The following is a 21,015-nucleotide window of genomic DNA, read 5'->3' on the forward strand; positions in this document are numbered from 1 at the left end:
TAAAAAGAGGGGGGGGGGGACAGTGACAATGAAGAGTGCAAGACAGAGCAGAGAGAGAGAGAAAAAGTGCTGATGGGACAGCGATGAAGCCTCGATTTAGGATAATTACTCTCCAGCGCTTTCTCTCTTTCATTCCCTCTCACTCGCTCCTTCCTTTTCTCCTCACTTCCCTCATTACACACTGCTCATCTGATGACAGTATCCGAGCTGCCCACTGCTTATTAAAAAATGAACATTGCTGCAGATGAGTTCATCAAACTCTCCTTTTGCTCCCTCTCTCTTTCATTTACTCCCTCCTTCTTTGGGGAGGATGGAGGGATTGAAGCAGATGGAGATAAAGAAGGATGTGTCAATCTGGAGAGAGTGAGAAACGTAGGCGGAGTCAATGATGTAGAAACACAAATCACTGCATTAGGAGAATGACTCTGTTCTGATGGCCAGTTTTGCTAATGTGTGGTCGGTTTCAGTTCAATATTTCAGTACGTTTGTCTGCTTTGAAGCGTTCTGTTCGCTGCTGTTGTCTCTTGCTACTTCTGCAGCTCGGACTGTAATTAATGAAAGTCGCATTAAGAGCAGAAGAGCGGCCATTCATTCAGTGGGGAGGAATGGGCTTTAATGAGAACCTTCATCATAGCGACAGACAAAGTACACTGGAAAAGAAGAAAAAGTGCAATTTCATTGAAGGTTAAGTGTTACAAGCATTGGCCCCTGCTTCGGAGAACTGCTGAGAATGGCTTGCACAATACCCCCCCTCGTTCTATTTGAAACTGATTTCCAGTGGCTGAGAGAGCTGCACTCACATTAACTCTACACCCAATTACGGCAATTCAAAACGACGGCATGCAAATCATAGCTTTGGCCATAACAAGATTCTGTACACCTACTTTTGGAGCAACGCTATGAACAAACCCTGGAAAACCCCATTATTCACCACTGAGATATGCATAAGAGAGATTTCTGGTTTACAGTGGAATAATCAGTTTAGCATTTTAGAAATACAGGATTTTGTAAGGGACTAAGGCTGGGCGATATGGCAATGCTATTGTGATAAACTGCCTCACAATATGCTTTCATGATTAAATATGGGAAACTGGGAGCAGTACTGCATCCAGCATACAAAATCTATTATAGAGAGCCTGTGGACAACAGCAGCCAATTACAGTAAAGCTGCGTTTAGGCCACATTTCTTTTACATGTGGAAAAAAGAAATCCGCATGGATACACACTGCTGGATTGCTGTTGACAAAGACTGATGTGAGCGCAAAAATAATTCAGACATGAGAGTTCATGAGCAAAAATGCAAATGGCTACTGATCTGCTTAGCAACGACAGCAAAACCTGATCGATGACTAACACCACCTTTTCGCCGCTGTTGCACAAAAACCTTGCATCTCCAAAATGATGACTTCACAGGAGTAGGAAAACACCTTTTTAACTTGCAAAGAAAGTCAAAGAGGAATTGTTTTCCCACCCAAGTCATTCTAGAGCCTTTCTATTGATCATGAAATTGTGACAACATGAACAACCAGATTCAGGTTATTTCAAAAAGAAAATGGAAATGGACATACAAGGTTTTGTGTGTGAGTGGATTGTGCAGCTCTGAATGTGAGCTAGAATGAGAGCAGAGATTAGCTTCAATCATCCTCTGAGCTTGCCAGAGCTTACAGATTACATTAAACTATGCTTGTGAATGAACTGCATAGTACCACGTAGCTGAATGGAGCTCCGCTTATTATAACTTTTTTTTTTACTAGTTTAATTTTTTGGCCAACTGTTTGAAAAAGTGCTGATGGGACAGCAATGAAGTCTCAAATTAGGATAATTACTTATTCCCTCTCACTCACTCCCTATTTTTCTTCCTCATTTCTCTCATTACACACTGCTCGTCTGATGACAGTATCAGAGCTGCCCACTGTTTATCAAAAAATGAACATTGCTGCAGATGAGTTCATCAAACTCTCCTTTGCCTCCCTCTCTTTCTCTTTCATTTACTCCCTCCTTCTTTGGGGAGGATGGAGGGATTAAAGCAGATGGAGATAAAGAAGGATGTGTCAATCTGGAGACATCAGAGGGAGAGAGACGTAGGCGGAGTCAATGATGTAGAAACACAAATCACAGCATTAGGAGAATGACTCTGTTCTGATAGCCAGTTTGGCTAATGTGTGGTCGGTTTCAGTTCAGTAAAGCACACTGACATGCTCTGGTGTCTACTGTGTATTCTAAGGAAATCTCCCTGAAATCAATGGGAAGTGGATTTTTAAAAACGTCCTTGTGATCGGGGCCAGACTGCATAGAAACATGTAGCTGAATGGAAATCTGCACATTACAACTCAGATGGCCCGAGCTTGTCGCTGATATTTAAGCTGGTTATCCACAACATACCCTGTGCTGGTAAGCCAGCTGATTATACTCTTAACCAGCAAAACGATATTTTCATTTGAGTCTGATGAACTAGCTGGTCTATCAGAATGACCAATCTGACTAAGCTGGTGATCAAGCTGATCACACAAGTTGACTAGTTTGGTAAAGCCAGTTTGGTCACACTGGTCATACTGGTGGACCGGTGTGGTCATGATGGTCAAATATCTTGATCATACTTGTTGACTAGCTTGGACAGGTTGGTCATTTAGCTGATAGAGCAGCTAAACCCTTTATCAAACTAGCTTTAGCTGGCCAGTCTTGTTTTCAGCAAAACATCATTGTAATCAGTTTTTTTTTTTTTTAACACCCCTTCAATTTACCATTGCAACATGTTTTCAAACAGAGAAACCTAATGCTGTGATACGGACTGCATTTTTATTTGCCATATCACCCACCCTTTGCTATGGCCATATTTAAACACTGAAAGGCTTCAGTCATTTTGGTACATGATGTTGCATTATCAGAAATGTGGGGCTGGTTATCTTCAGTTCAAAAACTGGAAAAACTGCAATTATTACTAAGAATTAAACAAAGTCAAACATTCAAAAAAAGGGGTTAAAAATTAATCAGTAGGTGTTGCTTGCAGGGCAGACACTGGGGAACCGGGAGCAGGCAGCAGAAACAGCCGAGTGCTTCAGCATCCACAGCAATTAAATCCACTCATAATTTGCTCTTCGGAGACGCATCTGGAAGTGAGGGAAAAAAATACTCACTGAACTGAAACACTGCATAGGAAATCACAATGATAATCACTCACACTCACACTCACACACACACACACACACACACACACACACACACACAGGTAACAACACCAGCACAGAGCAGGCTTACAGTTAACCTGCTGTTAATCAATCCACTCACAAAATAGGTGAGATGTAGAAGAGGGTGTTATTTTGTAAATGTAGTGAATAAATTAATAAACAACACAGGATAAATGATACATGATATTAATAATCAAGAGGCTCTATTCGTATTAGTATAGAATACTTTAGCTGTAAAACAAAATCAGCAATTTCTAAAGAATTTAGAAACAAAGTTTTGAAATTAAGTTTTTTTTGTTACATCTGCAAGATACACTGTTCACTATTCAGATGTTAATATAGTCGGCGTTAGTTTGTTAGCACTGCAAACTATTAACATACAATTATCTGTAAACATTACAGCTAAAGCGTTGTCAAGTCTAAGCTTCTATTTTAAACACTACAGACTCTAGTAGTCTACTCCCCAGACAAACACCAAATCAGAAACAGCTATTACTGCAAACCATGCCAGTTACCTGTCCTCAGACCGGGCTCTCTGATTGGTCAGCAGGCTGAAGGGGGGTGGGGACAGACATGAGGTTTTGGGGGGAAAACAGTGTTGATTGGCTAAAGTCTGTTTTTCTCTGGCTTTAAATAAGTCTACTGCTGCCAAGAGCGCTGTGAAGCACTGAGCGCTGTTCTTTTCTACACTGTGGACAGATGGGAGTCTGTTTAAAAAAGCAAAAACACAACCACGGGTGGATTCTAATGGACTTTTACATTACAGATGATTACAAGTGACAGCCCTGTCCCATGGCATGTACTACGCTTGATCAACACAGATTAATGTTGACAACAATGAGGAGGAAAAAAAAAATCAATGTGGAAAACAAAAAATGCCAGATCCTGGAATTTAATGCCATCTAATGGACGCAGGGCTGAGAGTGACTTTTGGCTGGTGTCATTGGAAAAAGCCCTGTAGCAGGGAGGGAAACAGGGAGTGCTGAGCATGTCAGTGTGTGTGTGTGTGTGTGTGTGTGTGTGTGTGTGTGTGTGTGTGTGTGTGTGTGTGTGTGTATGTGTGTTGGTTTTAGAGGATGAGAGAGACAGGGTCATGGATTTGTGGAGTGGAGGTGGGAAAAGATAGAGATAGGAAAAAAAAGTAGGAGTGAGAAAAGAAGGGTGAGAGATTATAAGAGTGAGAAAGGAAAAGTGAGAGAGCCTATTAGCAAGAGAGTGACAAAGACAGATAAAAAGAGTGATTATAAGAGTAAGGGGATCAATGGGGGAGAAAGAGATAGATAGAGATTATATGAATGAGAAAGGAAGGGTGAGTGAGAGAGAGAGAGGGAGGAGAGATAATAAGAGTGAGCAAGAAAAAAAAAAGGAGTGAGTCAGGGGGGAGGAGATTATAAGAGTGAGAAGGGACGGGTAAGAGTGAGCCTGTGTAAGTGTTTGTGAGAGTGAGAGAGTGGGAATAATAGAAAGAAGCAGACCTTGTGGGAAATACGCAGGCAGTTTGTTCTTGTACAGCTCCTCGTCTGACCTGAGGAACACGCAGAAGATGACCCGGTCCATCTGAGGAGACGCAAACACAAATCAACGGCACAGGCAGGGAGAGCGCACGTAAGAGGAGCGCGAGAGAATACTAAACAGACATTCTCCAATAACACTCTCTGCCTGGAGATAAACGGAGCAATAGAACCCAATCCAAACAAATGAAAAGAATATTTTAATCTCACACGACTGCCTCAATTTACCACAGCAGCACAACTGTGTGTTCAGCGTCTGCAAAGCAGTATGCTGAGGAGATCAGACAGGGAAGAGCGCAAACCAAAGCTCAGAAGCTCTTTATTTCAAACCTGGAAACCCACAGAGAACCAAGACCGCAGAACCCTTCACCAGTCCACTCAGTCAGTCTCTTACAACTGTTAAACTGCGGGACCAGCAGCAAGGCCGTGCATTTTTCATTCAGACCACCACTCTCCACAGTAGTCAACAACACACAAAGCAGGGAGGTAAATCAATAAAAAGCCATGATAAAAACAACCCCGGCCCCCAATACAACATACGCTATATGTCCAAATGTTTGTGGACATCCTTTCTAATAAATACATTCAGCTACTTGAAGTTGTACTTGCACCATTGCTGACACAGATGTGCAAATGCTCAGACACACAGCTTTTCCTGTCCTTGTAGAGAATCACTGCCAATATAATACCACTCTCTGGAGCAGATATACGAATACGTGGTGATAAAGGTGACGAATACGTGCACCTTTATCCTTTATCCTTTTTAAACATGAACCTATAGGCATGCCATGCATGCAACGTCTGGTGTGGTCTAGAGTGGTGTAAAGAGTTGGGTTGGATCATCCAACATTATGTTGTTCTGAGAACAGCAGCAGCTTCAGCAGTTTGATTTGGTCATATCTTCTTTTTTATTTTTGCTTCTCTTAGTAACAGATTCTTGATCAGCTTTGCATCCTTTCAGACCTACAATGTTAAGTCACAATCTTACGGTGGAAGGACGGACAGATTCTTTTTATTTGTAGATCTAAGGCAAACATGGGCTTGATTTTCTCCTCTCGCTCACAGATAAGAGGTACAAGTGGTATTTATCTGTTGGGGGCAGTGTTGATGGGCAGAGTATGTTTCATTCTTCCTCCTCCAGGCTGACCCAAATATATACAAATGTCAAAGTTCCAGTTTTGTTTCATCGTTTTGGGATTCTTTCTGTGGACTGATAAAACAAAACTAACTTTTCAGGCCTATGGATCAGTGGTATGTCTGGAGGGGAAAGAGTCAAGCATACGCTGAAAAGAACATCCTGCCTACAACGAAGCATGGAAATGGATGGATTTAATCAAGTATCAGGAAATCCTAGGAGAAAACATCAGACCTTCTGTGAAAAAGTTGAAGCCTGGGCATCATCAGGATCCTCCAACAGGAGGATGATCCTAAGCATACCTTCAAGTCCACCAAAGCTTGGTTTCAGAAGAAGTCCTGGAAGATTAAGCAGTGGAATTTGGAGTGGTATTTGAAGAAGGTGGCTGCAGCACGCAAAACCATGAATATTAATGAACTGGAGGCCACTGCCAATGAAGAATGGGCTAAGATTTCTTTAGGAAAGCTGCCAGAAACTGGTGCCTGGCTATGTATCACACTTGCAGCAGGTCACAACAGCAAAAGGGTGTTCTGCTAAGTGCTAAAGATGCTCGTCAGTTGCTGTTTGGAAATGTATGAATAAACAGGTATGGCTGTTTTTGTTTACAGTTGGCACTGAGGAACACAGCAAATGCCTTAAAGCTGGACTGCACCGTTTGTTTTAGTTAGACTGAAAAAAATGACAGACTAACAGAAACCAATAGATATGAGAACCCGGAAATGTGAAGTGTCTCCATAAACCTAATTTGCAATTGAGGTACTCTTGATGGCAACTGTATACAGTTATTGTCCAGTTAGTGGGCAGTCTTGTTCTGGTGCTGTTACAAGAGAATGGCTAGACTCAAGCTACGATTTTAGGAAAGAGTAAAAGGTGCATATTTCAAGTAATAGGTGCATTTTGCCACCTAGTGTATCAGTCACAAGCGTTCACATATTAATATGTTGATGCTAGTACAGGATTGGCTGAACAGAACAAAGTCAAAGTGGCGTAAACGTGCATCGTCAATATTGAAATGATTCTAATTATTTCATTATATTGGTGGAAGTTTTATTACCCATCCTTACAACAAAGGCTTTGTTTTGTTGTTTTTGTGCCACACCAGCATTCTGAAACCCCCATCTCCATGACAACAGCGTTGCGGGCAGGTGGGATGCTCCTGTTTCTAATCATAGTTCTGTTGCCCAACGCTTCAGCCTGCTCTCCTCTTCACAAGTGGAAAAGTCTCCCTTATTTTGCTTCTCTTCCTCTCCTATGACAGCTAACAGCCTGCTGCTTTTGTCTCTCTCTCTCTCTTACTCACACCATCTCTCTCTCCCTTCCCTCCACTTTTTCCATTTCTTCACACCCCCTTCCTCTTCATCTGTGTGTGTGTGTGTGTTATGGTGTAGAGGGGCTGGGGAGAAGAGGCTGGTTAATTAAGACTCTGTAATTAGCTTGTCTCTGTCACTGCACACGTTCTGAAGCACGAGAGGATGTGCCAGCGAGTCAGCACACACAGCTCAACAGCAGGACTGGATGGACAGAGCTGAGCGTGTGAGAGACAGGCAAACACATACACAGACAAAGAGGCTCACACTCTTTACCTGTCGCTTCATTACCTGTTAAATCTAGCCTGCACTCTCACTACTCTCAATCTGGAGTCATCAATTTAGGCACTGTGTGTGTGTGTGTGTGTGTGTGTGTGTGTGTGTGTGTTTAAGCTTATATCCTGTGCTAGCTGAAGCTGGATATCAGCTGCAACTTTATATATTGTGCATCAGAATACAACCCCAACATTACAACCTGACAGTACGCTTCACCAGATACGCTTCATTTCCTTTATGTTAAACAGGGTCTGGATCAGGGCTAATCTTCGGTATGATTACTACAAAGCCGCAACTTCCTTGCATCATGAAATCTACAGCACATAGCTACCGACTGTGCTTAAAGAATACAATTTGTTGAATTAACCGAATACCACTGACAATTTTTATTTAACAATAACAGACATTTCTGTCATTCTGACAGATGACACTAATTGAAGGCAATATACCATAAATGTGTGTATTTCAGCCCAAGTCCAGTAGGTGGCGAGGGTGTTGTAATATAGATGTGTTGTCTATCTTAGCATACTATTACTATTTGCTTGAGCGTTCCAAAAGTGTACATGGCGAATCAAAAAATAAATAAATAACGATTTCTTATCACCTCAGTCAGCTTCATCTTACCCAGATGCAGTGGTTAAGGTTATCCAAACATGCCTATACGTCTCTTACCTAACATCATTGGTTTATTTAGGCAGCTGTGCCAATAAATATGCTGTATGGTAGTACGTTTTGACATGGTAGCGCAGCTCGACAGAACACTGGCCTGGAGTAGTAATGATAGAGACGCTATTCTCCTGGTTACAGTCAGTGGAGCATCAACATGATTTTGAAGCTGCTATTTTAATATAACTACTTGCTATCTAAAGTCCCTTTAATGCTTGAAACAGTGGTGTGACTATAGAAAGCCAACAGAACTATGAACAGAACCTAGTAGAACACACAACAACTGCACACTAATGAGCTCCTCCATGTAACGTTTTCTGGAGTTCAAATCTTTGCAGAAAAAATCTGTAAAACAGCGACATACATACGTTTCCTAGAGCTGCTAAAAAGTTCAGTCACTCTGTAGAACCATTAGCTTAACACTGGGAATCCCATAAGCAAGCTGGCAATAATCAGCATTATCACCAGAGTAGTATCAGACAAACAAAAGCCACTTATGAAGCGAATGTACAGGCGTCTACATTAGTCATCACACTGTGAAGAGCCACTGTCCTACTGCCATACTGATATTTTGAACACAACTCAGAAAACAGTGATCTTATCTTCATTTGCGCGCTGTCAGGAGAGAATGTGTGTCATTTATTAAGTGTGTGCAAATGTGTGTGTGTACAGATGTGTTGACATGACTGTAAAGACAAAGTCCCTTTGTGAGTACCTTCACAACATCATGCAAGGTTCAGCACTAAACAATAACAGCACCTGCTAAAAAAAGTACATAAGGGAGTATCTCAACCCCCCCCACCCCCCAGCCAAGACGCAAACACACACCTGCGCATGGTGTTCCTCCAAGAATTCTCTCACTGTCGCCAGAGCCACTTCCACTGCTTGCTCAGGTGGATATCCTACAACACACACAACACACTCACAAATCAGACACATTGCTGAGTAATATCACACATGTCTAACACACAAATCTTCAGCTCACACACACACACACACACACACACACACACACACACACACACACACACACCTGCTTTAACAGAAGCAGAAACAGTCACCACTGGGACAAAACCTTATATCTCCAACACGGTATCCTCAACTTTACAGGAGATTCTGAAGGTGAGTTAATGGAGCGTTTTTTATTTTGGCCCCATTGTTCTGGACTCGAATCAAACTGAGGTCCAAACCGAACCATGACTTTAGGATACTGCTACACCCCCTAATAATCACACAACCACAAACAGAATCTGGTATTGTCAAATGCTACAAAATAAATACATATTTTTTAAACAAACGAATGCATAAATAAATAAAATGTATTTATTTTTAAAAAGTCATAAATTATGTGCATCCATAATAAAATACATAGAGTGGATAATAACGTGATGGTGATGTTATGCTCATCTGAACGAAGTTGAGTTGTTTTTTTTTAGGTGAGAAACGAAAATAAACTGTGTTTTTGAGGAACCGGGTCTTAGCTGATGTTGTATCTGACCTTAATCATGACACATACAGATTATAATCCCCTGACATGCTCTCTCTCCTAATCTCTTAATCTGAGCGTCTAATCCCTCTCTTAATCTAAATAATCCCACATGGTACGACAACTGATATACGCCACCATTGTTCCTAAAAGAAAATCAGATCTCACCATGAAAACTGCTGTGGATTCCCGTCATTAGGAACAAATGTTGGCGTTATATATTACAAATATTACCTCAGATATCATAACATACTGTATGCATTTCACCGCAAATCCAAAAGACAGCTGGATCTAAAACCAGCTGATAACATCCCACAGACATGGGGAAATATTTGTAAAAAAATAAAAAAAAAAAATAAAACAAAAAAATAGTAAAATAACAGAGCTGAGTTGCAAGTGACGATAACAAACGGCAGATAAAAATAAATCAACAGTAAATTCAAATTTAAATTAAGAAACGCTCCATATGTTTCTGAAGGCGTTCTCTCTGGATTTCTTCCACTCACCATACACTCCAGTAGAGATACAGGGAAAAGCCTGAAAAAGAGATCAGAGAAACAGACGCACACATTAGGAAACGTGCCACTAAAAAACGACACACACACACACACGTACAGCTAAAGGCTCAGTACACAGTCAGACATCTTAATTACACCCACCATTAAACATCTAACACACATACATAACTGTGTGTGCACCCATCACTTACAGCTAAGCACTCAGTACACTTAATTAAACGCTGGTCTTAAAGAACGTTTATGTATTTGCTCAGAGTTTAAGCTCAGCTGCATTTCCTTTAAATGGGCATCAAGTTCTCAGACCTGAATAAATGCAGGAAAACATTCGTATTAACAAACTGTCATATTAAACATTTAACGGGAAACCAACTATTCCTATTTTAGGTGCATCTTTCCTGCAGGCTGCACTTCTAATGAAATCACACACTGGCATCTAAAGGAACTGCTGTCATGCTTATGTCATACACTGATGTTTAGAAACTGTTTTTGATATTATATTCCATTAAGACAACACAAGATCCTGCTGTTCATTAAGTGAAATTCAGGCTCTATTTAAAGGCCCATTTTCTACATTTTAATTCTTTACATTCAAATTTCTTTCCCCTGAAATCCAAATTTAAATGGGTTTATGGAGCAGAAACAGATGAACAAATTAAACAGGTTGTTTTTGTTACTGTGCCTTTATAAGATTGTTCTCTGTTCTGATTGGATTTCCTGTGTCTCATTTAAAAGCAATCCAGGCTGAAACACCCCTTATGAAATTAGTGTAAATAGGTGTAGCTAAACTGCTGTAGGCGGAGTATGTGGATAGGATGAAGTGCCAAGGTGTGTGTATGTGGGACTGCCTAATGGCTAAGCTTCATTTAAGAGAAATCACTGGAAGCCCCCTCAATGCAAAAATGTCCCACATTCACCCGGAGATCAACAAAAAACTGTTTAAACATTTTAAACACTGTTTAAAAAATCCAATAATATATATTTATATAAAACATTGGACATATATAAATATATTATTATTATTATTATTATTATTATTATTATTATTATTATAAAATTACAAAATAACAATCACATGTCCCTTTTAAAAAATATATATATATAATATAAACAAATCTGTGTTGGGAAATGTGTGGAAAGGTGGAAGGAGTGAGCATCTCTTTTTTTAGATCTTGGACAAACTATTACTCTAACTCAAACTACTGCTGTAAATATTAAATTAACAGAAGCATTATTAATAAAAAGAATGGGGAGAATCTGTCAGGTTGAAACCTGCTACACATTATACTCAACCACACTGAACTAGGTTTAAAACCCTATCCTAACTCCTCTGATGATGTAAGTGATTGTGTAGAAATATGGGGTGACCTTTTGGAAGGTCTGTCCAGTGGCTCCCTATGATTAAATAAATAAATGGACAGGACCTGAATCACAGAGCGCTGCTGCAGCTCTGCACCTTCATTTGTGTGACGGTTGACTGCTTGCGTGTGTGCGTGTGTTTTTAAACACATGCTGATATATGCAGCTCTGAAAGGTTGTTACGGCAACGGTGTCTGAATGACGTGCTTAAGGCTGAGTTCTGAAGGCGTTTAAAACCCTAAAGTCACGGTGGTGAGGGGCGTACCGAAGGCGAGGATGAGGAGCCCAGGTGTGCGATTTGTGTGTGTTTGCCTGCAAATGCACACTCTACGCTAGCATGAGCATGTGTTAATGTGTGGGTCTCGGGTGCAGGTGTGAGGCTGTTTTGTCCCGTGTTGTGAGTGTAAAGTACTGCGTGTGAAAAACACTGCAAAACAGGGACGGAAATGCGGTGATCTGAGGTCTGCCTGAAAGTCCTTCACTATGAGTGTTTTCTTTTTAAAGGGAGGATAATAAAGGCCTCTCCGCTGCTTTAGGTTTTATTCAGATTGGATTTCAAGTACTTTAGAAATGTTCACACAATGTAAAGTAATGTAAAGGCCAGTCAGGTTTTTTAAATTATGTAAATGAACATAGACAATGTTCATTTAAAAAGCATTTGGTGATGATCACCAGACTACTGGTGATGTCTGTAGCATTACTTTTTTGTTTATAATGGCCTCTGTCAAAGAGTGGGATCTGCAGCAAGTGAACAGCCAGTGCTGTAGTCAGTATTAAGCAGGTGGTGCTATTGTTATGGCTGACCTGCATTCAGACCAACACTGTCAAAGTGGGTCAACAGTCTTATACGCTACCACCACTATGACCCGGGGGGGGGGGGGTTGAATGCTGAGCCATGCTGCTTAGCCATCAGAATCAGAGTCTGAGAGGGCAGAATTTCTCTTTCTGGGTGGATTGATGGCGCTCTCTACTCTCATCGCTCTTAAGTGATGGAACTGTACCGGTGTCTGTTAGCTGGTGCAGGGGAGCTGGGGACCCGGCCCTTTCCTAAGAGTGTGATGGCTGTCCAGCAATGCCACATTGTCTGTGGTTTGAAAAGAGGTGGCGGCTGGCTTTGCATCAGGAGCTATGTAGGAGTGGGTTAATTGCCAGTACCAAAGTGGGAGAAAAAGGGAAAAATTTGAGAAACAAATTTGTATATATATATATATATATATATATATATATATATATATATATATATATATATATATATATATATATAAAAAACATCCCACCATTATGTGTTTAATGTCATTTAAAAATAAAAAAGTGCAACCTGAATCTAGTCGAGTGCACTCTATGACATTCAGCTTAGGAAGGTGAGTAAAACATGGTCTATTGCTGGGTGGCCTTTTCAGAGCAGGCAGAGTGTGTGTGTCTGTGTGTCTGTGTGTGTGTGTGTGTGTGTGTGTGTGGCAGACTCCAACCAAAGCTTTTAGCTGGATGTGCATACTCATGTACTGATATGAATAGTTATAGTGTGTATATCTGAGTGTGTGTGTGTGTGTGTGTGTGTGCGTGCATGTGCAAATTCTAAATGTGTTTTTCTCTCACCACTGTCCGCAGCTTGTTCTCAGCGGCTGTGTGCAGACAATTATAATAGCAGTCTCTGAGTGCTCGTCTCTCCCTCTCACCTACAGAGCCATGAGCAATCGGCCCCACGGTGTGAATCACATCTGAGAGCGAGAGAGGGAGAGAGAGAGAAGGAGAGAAATGGTCAGCTACTAACACAGTTAAACCGTAAATCATTCCAGTCTACACCTTTCTCTGAGGGGTTATTTAAAGGGTTCTTTAGTAAGGACAATGGCTCTACATAGAAGGACTATGACAGCTTTAAGATCCATTTGGTTAAAGCGTTCCTTAATTAGAAGAAATATATATGGACAAAAGTATTGGGGCACCTGCTTATTAACTGTTCCCCTAAAATCAAGGGTATAAAAAAAGCTTATTCTGCTTTTATTGTAGTAACTGTCTCTACTGACTTTTTATTACATTTTGGAGCATTGCAGCGAGGATTTGATTGCATTCAGTGACAAGTGAATTAGTGAAGTCAGGACGTTGGATGATGCACCAGAATTCCAGAGAACACCGTTCCACTGCTCAATGTTGGGGGGCTTTAAACCCCTCTAGTATATGCTTGGCAACATATAAAGGACAGAGTTTGAGGTTTTTTTGTGTTTTTTGTTTGTTTTAAAAGCAGACTATCTATTTGATCTATTCCTTCACAACTCCACTAACGGCATCTCTCTACAGCCACGATCAAGTGTTACTCACAAACTCTTACAACCCTTCACCTTTCTTATAGGGGGCACTTCATCCTTCAGGACCCTCTCAGTTTTTATTTCTGCTTTTATCTCTGTAAACGCTCTCCAGAGTCACCTCAGAGTGATCCAGCTTCAACTAAGAGGTAAAGCACATTACTCATGTTCTCAGCTAAAACAAGGACGATCAACACACACATTTTATATTATCTATCTATCTATCTATCTAAAATATATATATATATATATATATATATATATATATATATATATATATATATATACACACATACATATATATATATGTATGTATGTATGAGAGAGAGAGAGAGAGAGAGAGAGGGTGTGGGCGTGTAGATAGATAGGCCCTTGCCTGTGTGCTTGCTTCTTCTCACTTGTTCAGCACACACTCACGGTGCGTCTGTCTAGACTTCTTTCCCCTCAGGTCATCCACTTCCTACTCTGTTCCTGTTTTTACTCCATGTTTCTCCCTCCTTCCACTTCTCCGTTCTGCCAGCCAGTGCTGTGCAGCGCATAGAGGATCCCAAATCACAGTATTTCTCACAGTATGTTATTTGCTGATATTTAAATGTGCATTATTTAAGTTAATGACCCCATGCTTTCCTGGGTGCTGCTACCCTATGCTACAAAACATCTATCAAACCCAAAATAGCTTGTTTTGATCAGTCTGTTCTGTTCCCTTATGCTTTTCTTGAAAGAGAAGTTCAGCACAAAATCAAAAACAGGATTTGGCGCTTATCCCAGATACAGTCGATCAGCAAAGATGTGTCTGATGTTGGACATCTGCTTCTGTAGTGTAGCGCAGGAGATGCTAGGTTAACATTGCTAACAATCGCTGAACTTGGACCTTAAACAAGGTCATAACGTCTCACTCTGTAGTCCTATTCTGCTCCCAAACTGGACGGTGCTGTGCAGAATGACCGCGAGGTAAAAATCAGGTGTAGTGACTCCAAATGACTGCCTCACGGCTGCTAAAATTAAGAGTAGATAGAGTAAATCCAGGCGGAGTAAATCCAGCTACAATAAGGATATGGGTGAATGGAACTAAAGACGTGACAACGTTTCTGTTACCTTACTGATTTCTAAGTATTAGAATATGTGCATTTATGTATATAGAGGTATGTCTGTGAGCCTAGTGTTAGTTAGCAACATTATTTGGTTATAAACTAAAGAACAAGTCATCAGATATCCAATGTCTCTGCTAGGCTAAACTGGCTTTCTTTTGTCAAACTATCCTTTAAAGTGTCATCAAAGGTTTTCATATGATACATGCAGGAACACATGAATAGGATAAATAACCAATAAAGAACAAGGCCATTTCTTTTAATCTGCACGGCATATTCATCAATCCTGGAAAGCGGTTGTACTCGCTCTGAATGAATGTTGTACACTTTTCAGTGAGAAAACTGGATCATTCACCATATCTACCATTATGTGTTTAATATAATTTTTAATCAACTGTGACCACCGGACCCAGACAGGCTCACTCTATAAAATTCAGCCCTGAAAGGTGAAAAAAAAAAAATGTAATGTGGTCCATGCAGTCAGCTTTAACCAAAGCTTTCAGCTGTTTTACGCAGTCATGTACTGATATTTACAGTTCCAGTGTGAGGGGGTGTTTAAAGGAAGGAAGGAACATAAATGTGTCTCTGTATGTGTGACTTCAAACAGTGTTTCCCTTCATCACTGCCCAGAGTCTGTTCATAGTGACTGTGCCAGAGAGTTCTGCTATGCTATGCTAAAAACTAAGAACTAAAATAGCTTATTTGTTTGTTTTGTTTTTAGTTTTAGTCGGCTTTATTTCAGTCATTTCCAATCCTCACCCAGTAACTAGCTACTTCCTATCCAACCATTCTGCCAGTGCTGGAAGAGTGAAGGTCAATATGTGCTTATTTAGGTCACCTCAATTTTTCATGCTAAACAATGAAAGGGCAGAAATGAAAACAACAACAGGTGTTTCTGCCCTTCCTTCCACTGTGACATGACAACACTGTGGTGTTTTTTTTTTTTTTTACGGACTGACCACCCCACAGTCCAGACGGCAACATCAACATTAAATATGTTTGGGATGACTTCGCATATTCTGCTTCTTACTATTTACTCACAGTTTAAGTAGAATAATCAGAAGCACCTAAAATGATAAATCAGGGACTGTCCTTTTCTTTAATCTGCATTCAAAATGACAAAAAAAGATTTCTAAGGAGGAGGAGGACTAGATAGAAGACTATCCACTTGCACAAGAAAGGAGAAGGGGGGGGGGGTAGCAAAACTGCAATTCAGCAAATGACTGCAAGATGCTGAAACATGGGACTCTATGAACAACCATGCAAGACCTCATAGGCCACTAAAACTGCCCCCTCAGACAGACAGCAGAGAAAACTTTACGCTCGCTTCAGATCTGAAAACATCAACAGGTGTCTCTGACATGACAACTCTGTGACAGCTCGTGGTGATGAAAGGATGTGAAGGACAAAAAACTAATAAAAAGAAGAACATTAGATCAAGCAAATTGCTGAAAGCTGCTGACCTTCTCAAAACAATGGACTGACCAATGTGTTTGAGAGGTTTAGAAGCACTTTCTGCTTTTTAACATCCAAGACTGAACTTTGGAGGTGTGGACAAATCTGCAGAAAAACTGATAGAGTGTCTCTGGAAAGGAAAGGACAGTGTAACACTAAACCCTGAAGTCAAGTCAAGTCAAGTCAAGTGGGTTTTATTGTCATTTCAACTACATACAGAGTACACAGTGAAACGAAACAACGTTCCTCCAGGACCATGGTGCAACATAGACAGTGCATACAAGACACAAGTGCAACACAAACAAACAAGTGCGGACAGACAACACAACACAACATCTGAGATTACATTTTGTTGTTGAGGCTTTGATGTGTTTTTTTTTTTTTTTTTTTTGCAGGTCCCAGACACTGAGAAATGAAGAACTTGCACATAAAAGGTAGTTTGATTAGAAATGAAATACGCCATATGTCCAAATGTTTGTAGACACCTCTTTTAATGAATGCACTGAGTCACACTCAGCAACAATAATGCTCTTGTTGCTGAATGCAATCAGATCCTCCCAACAATGCTCCCTAATCTAGTATGGATACAAAACCAGGAAAAACTCATTTTAATAGTGCGGATTTCATAAGAAACAATGAATACGCAGGTGTCCAAATACTTTTGTCCATATAGTGTAAATGAAGGGTAGTCACTGGCTTTTTAACCATACTTTACACCACAACTACAATTTGAGTGCAGAGTAGTTCATAGACTTGGAATTAGTACTAACTCACTAATAACTAACTCATGCACTCCCAGTTAGCAGTCTGAACACTCTCCACAGGGTGACACTGTTACTGTACTTAATCAGCTTTTGGTGCTTTGAATCAGTGACACTGTGCCTCCTCGCGGTTAGAATTTCACTAAAATTAAAACCTCATACTGTAGCCTCACATTATACATGATACAACACCAGCAATGCTGCCAAGCAGCATTTCATCCTAACTGAAGTAGGCTTTTCTCAATCCTTGCGTCAATTCCTTTTCTTTAAACCACTGGCCAGCTGTTCCTGGGACAGACACACACACAGTCTCTCTCTCTCTCTCTTGACCCCTACAGCCTCCTACATGTGTCAGTTTGTCCTTAAACACCTTCTCCGTTTCTCCTTTCCTGTCTGAAACAGGTCCCTTGAGTCACCTCAGGGTGGTACTGCTCTTCCCTCCATCCCACGTTTCTTTTATCCTCTATCTCTCGTTTCCCCCCAGCCACAGGCATCACGCTACCACTCTTCTCTCATCCCACCATCTCTTTCTCACTCCTTGATCAGCGTGTATCAGTGTGTTGTCCGGCTGTGTTTGTTTACCACAGAGTTTCGCTGCATTTACTCATTTCAACTGCTTTAGATCTGCTTGACCCTCTTACTGCAACTCAATACATGAAGACAAAAGAACAAAAACAAAAATAGTAATACAATAAACAGGAAAGAACGAGAGGAAGATCAAACATCGCCACTGTCAGAACAAAACCTTTGAAATAATAACTTTACAGCAGCAGAGTCGAGCACTTAATGATGGAGAGCTTCTTGTAGAGGGTTCTTTTAACAACAGTTTGGAAAATATGGTTACGAATATGGTGTAGCATAAAAAAAAAGGTTCCACTATTGTTACAAATCAAAGAATCATTTTTTGGTACTACATACATCCCTTTCTTGGGTTTCTTGGTGTAGGAGACGGAGGTTTGCTAGTTAAATTGAAAACGTCTGCTTTATGAAGAGGGACTACATTTGGGGACACCCGAGTGGTCCAGTAAAATAAGGTGCTGTCACTATGACCAGAGGATCGCTGGGGCCCAGAGAGCGCACAACTGGCCTTGCTCTCTGCAGGGTGGGTAGATGGCACCTTCTCCCCACATCACTGCTTGCCAGTGCATCAGAGTTGTTGGGTACACAGCACTTTTTTCCAAGAGCATTAGTAGCCCGGTGACATCGCATCAGCGGTAGTTCGGGGGAAAAAAAGACGCTGACTGACTGCGCACGTGTCGGAAGAGGCGTGTGGCGGTCTTCACCCTCCCAGTGTCTGGAGCATTGCATGTGAGAATATGTATGATGAACCTGAAACGCATCAGGTTAGGAGCTTGAACTGCTCAGACTTATAGTGGATCATTTAAAAGAACCTTTTGTAATCACACACTTTAGTTCTTCACACTCATAACTGAATTACTGTCATAATTATGACCAGTTTCATAGGCCCTGTGGATATGCTATAAGATATGCTAAACCGAATGGCTGAACAAATAATTTTAAATGAGTTCTGTATTAGGAGCAATAAACAAATGATAAACCTAAAGTTCAAAGGGGTTAAAGGGGGGTTAAAGTGTGGGGTTGTTTTGGAAATAATTAAAGAGCCTGAAGCAAGAAGCATAAGGTGTTGGATCAAATCACAGCCAGGAAGACCAATCGATGTTGACCAGAAGAACCACGTTACAACGTCCCTGGCCATCTTCTGACCGCTGCTGTTTTGCCCTTAAGCAAAGCACTGAACTGTTGAGTTACACCAGCGGTGCTGAAACATGTCTGCAACCTGCTGCTGTCACCTCACTTACTGCTCCCCTCAGGGGGTGCTTGTAGAGGAGAACACAGCTCTACCGCAGCTCACCTGCAGAAACAAAAGCTAAAAGAGGACCTGAAACTGAAGCACAGAACCATGAAAAAAAGCACACAAAGAGGGCATGGTGTGTGTGTGTGTGTGTTTGGGGGGGGGGAGGGGGGCTGAAGGGAACAGGAGAAATAAATGAAAAAGGCAGGGGAAAGAGAGTATAATATATATATATATATATATATATATATATATATGTGTGTGTGTGTGTGTGTGTGTGTGTGGACCCAGATGCAGCTAAAGGTTAAAGCATGCTAAAGGACAAAGCCCAAGTGGGGTAAAACAGCTGAACTGCTGAACTCTCTCACATGCTACTTCATGGTCTCTGTGTATGTGATTTGCGAAATGGAGGCTTCTCTGGGGCTGTTGAAAGGCATTATAAAAAATACAGAGGATGTGTGTGTGTGTGTGTGTGATGAGAGCATGGTTAGAGAGGATTTTGGAGAAGCCTGTCTTATTTAAACCTCAGATATTTAGTTTGGTTTGCTCTTTATTATTGAAGGGAGTCGATCCAAAGAGCTCTCAGAGGCCTTCAGAAAGAAAAGACGTAAAGCAGCATTATGTGAGAATTGGCATTGCTTGCTTCTTGGCTCCCCCTACAATCAGGAAGTGTACTTCACGCTTTGGGACGCCTCTCGAAATGGAGCAATATGGTGAAGAAGAAATCCTGGCAGAAAAGAAACTTATTTACACCACTTTTTAGCTCATATTTTTTGTAGTAAGTACATTATCACAACCTCCCCCACTGTCCCATGTTTGCTGTTGTCAGAAACCTAAACAGCCTTCTAGTGGATGTATTACAAGTCTGTGTGCAGGACTGTGACTTGCATAGTACAGTTAGCAGCGTGTCGAGCCCAGAGAGGCAATAGGAAACTATTCTCACTGTTACAGTCAGTGGAGTGTCACAATGGTTTTGAAGCTATTTTAAGGTACAAATGCTACATAATAGTGCCTTTAAACTATACTGGAGCAATCAGAATATAGCCATTCCACTGTCCAACAAAATGTTTCAACTATTTAAACACTTGGATATTATTTTGTAGGTTTCTGTGCTTGTCTGCAACTTTTTTCTTTAACTTCCTTATACTACAGTTCAGTCTTCACAGATATAGATTCACAGTCTGACCAGTGCTACTTAAATTATTATTTTTTTTTTTTAAAGCAGGGAAGGTGAACTTTTTAATGAATCACAGCTAGAGGTCAATTGGATGTTAATTGTGTCTTTATTAGAGCTGTGTCTTTCATCTGTGTGAACTTGGAGCTTCTAATGGCACTTTTCCATAGTAGTTTTTTTTTTTTGTCACAAAATATTTTGACATAAAACCAATCCTTTTAAAATAATTTTGAATTCATTTTTTACATGCAAGTATTGAAGTATTATTTGTAATTCGGATGAATGTAAATGTGACCAATTGTTCCCTTTTTCTCCCAATTTGATACAGTTAATTAACCCACTCCTTCATAAGCACTAGCAATGCTCCCCGACACTCTAGGTAGGGGGTTAACACACCCACCTGTGACACTGTGACATTGACATGCTCAGAGGACCGCTCCACCACTGGCCAACATGGCTTAAGAGTAATGAGGGGAGAGAGCCCCATCTACCCATCCAGAGAGCATGGCCAATTGTGCTCTCTCTGACTCCGGACGCTGATACCAAAGCAGCATGGCTTGAGATTCAAACTCACGACCCCCAGGGGCACAGTGGGAGAGTGTTACACTTTTGAGCCACTCGGAGCCCCAATGCAATAACTTTTAAGAGGGTCTCAATATGGAATCAGATCAATGTTTCTCTGCACGAGTTTCCATCCCTCCATGCTCTCAAATTCCTTTTGAGGTTCACTTTGGAACAAATTTGGCCCATTCTTTAGAGAGAACACATCCATCATCATGTCTCCAACAGAAACGGGCGATATGCAAGGAGCCCTCACTCTGGCTTTGAGCTGAAGAACAAGCTGTAGAAGACTCATCTCACCATATGGCAGCACCTAATTTGTATTTTTCTCTGTCGATGTTCAATATAACAAACACTTATTTACTAGACAGCACTGACCTTCACTAATCAGAACCATAAAACCACATTTAATCTAATACTACA

General features: G+C 40.9%; 1 protein-coding gene across 4 annotated transcripts in view; it reads right to left on the reverse strand.

The window, feature by feature from the left end:
* Positions 1-591: 591 nt before the first annotated feature.
* macrod1 (mono-ADP ribosylhydrolase 1) overlaps positions 592-21,015 on the reverse strand; it is a 105,672-nt gene continuing 85,248 nt past the window's right edge. Inside the window, exons 6-11 of one of the 4 annotated variants that reach the window (XM_072663969.1) lie at positions 13,037-13,158; positions 10,073-10,103; positions 8,909-8,982; positions 4,661-4,742; positions 3,701-3,736; positions 592-3,107 (exon numbers count right to left, since the gene is read on the reverse strand). In XM_072663969.1, coding sequence (XP_072520070.1) covers positions 3,729-3,736; positions 4,661-4,742; positions 8,909-8,982; positions 10,073-10,103; positions 13,037-13,158 — 317 coding nt within the window. In that variant the 3' untranslated portion in view covers positions 592-3,107; positions 3,701-3,728. Of the gene's footprint in view, positions 4,743-8,908; positions 8,983-10,072; positions 10,104-13,036; positions 13,159-21,015 lie in introns of all 4 variants that reach the window. The other 3 variants (XR_011977919.1, XM_072663968.1, XM_072663967.1) reach the window with 3 other exon arrangements.

The sequence above is a fragment of the Salminus brasiliensis genome, chromosome 19, assembly GCF_030463535.1.
Source record: "Salminus brasiliensis chromosome 19, fSalBra1.hap2, whole genome shotgun sequence".
Classification (NCBI taxonomy): domain Eukaryota; kingdom Metazoa; phylum Chordata; class Actinopteri; order Characiformes; family Bryconidae; genus Salminus; species Salminus brasiliensis.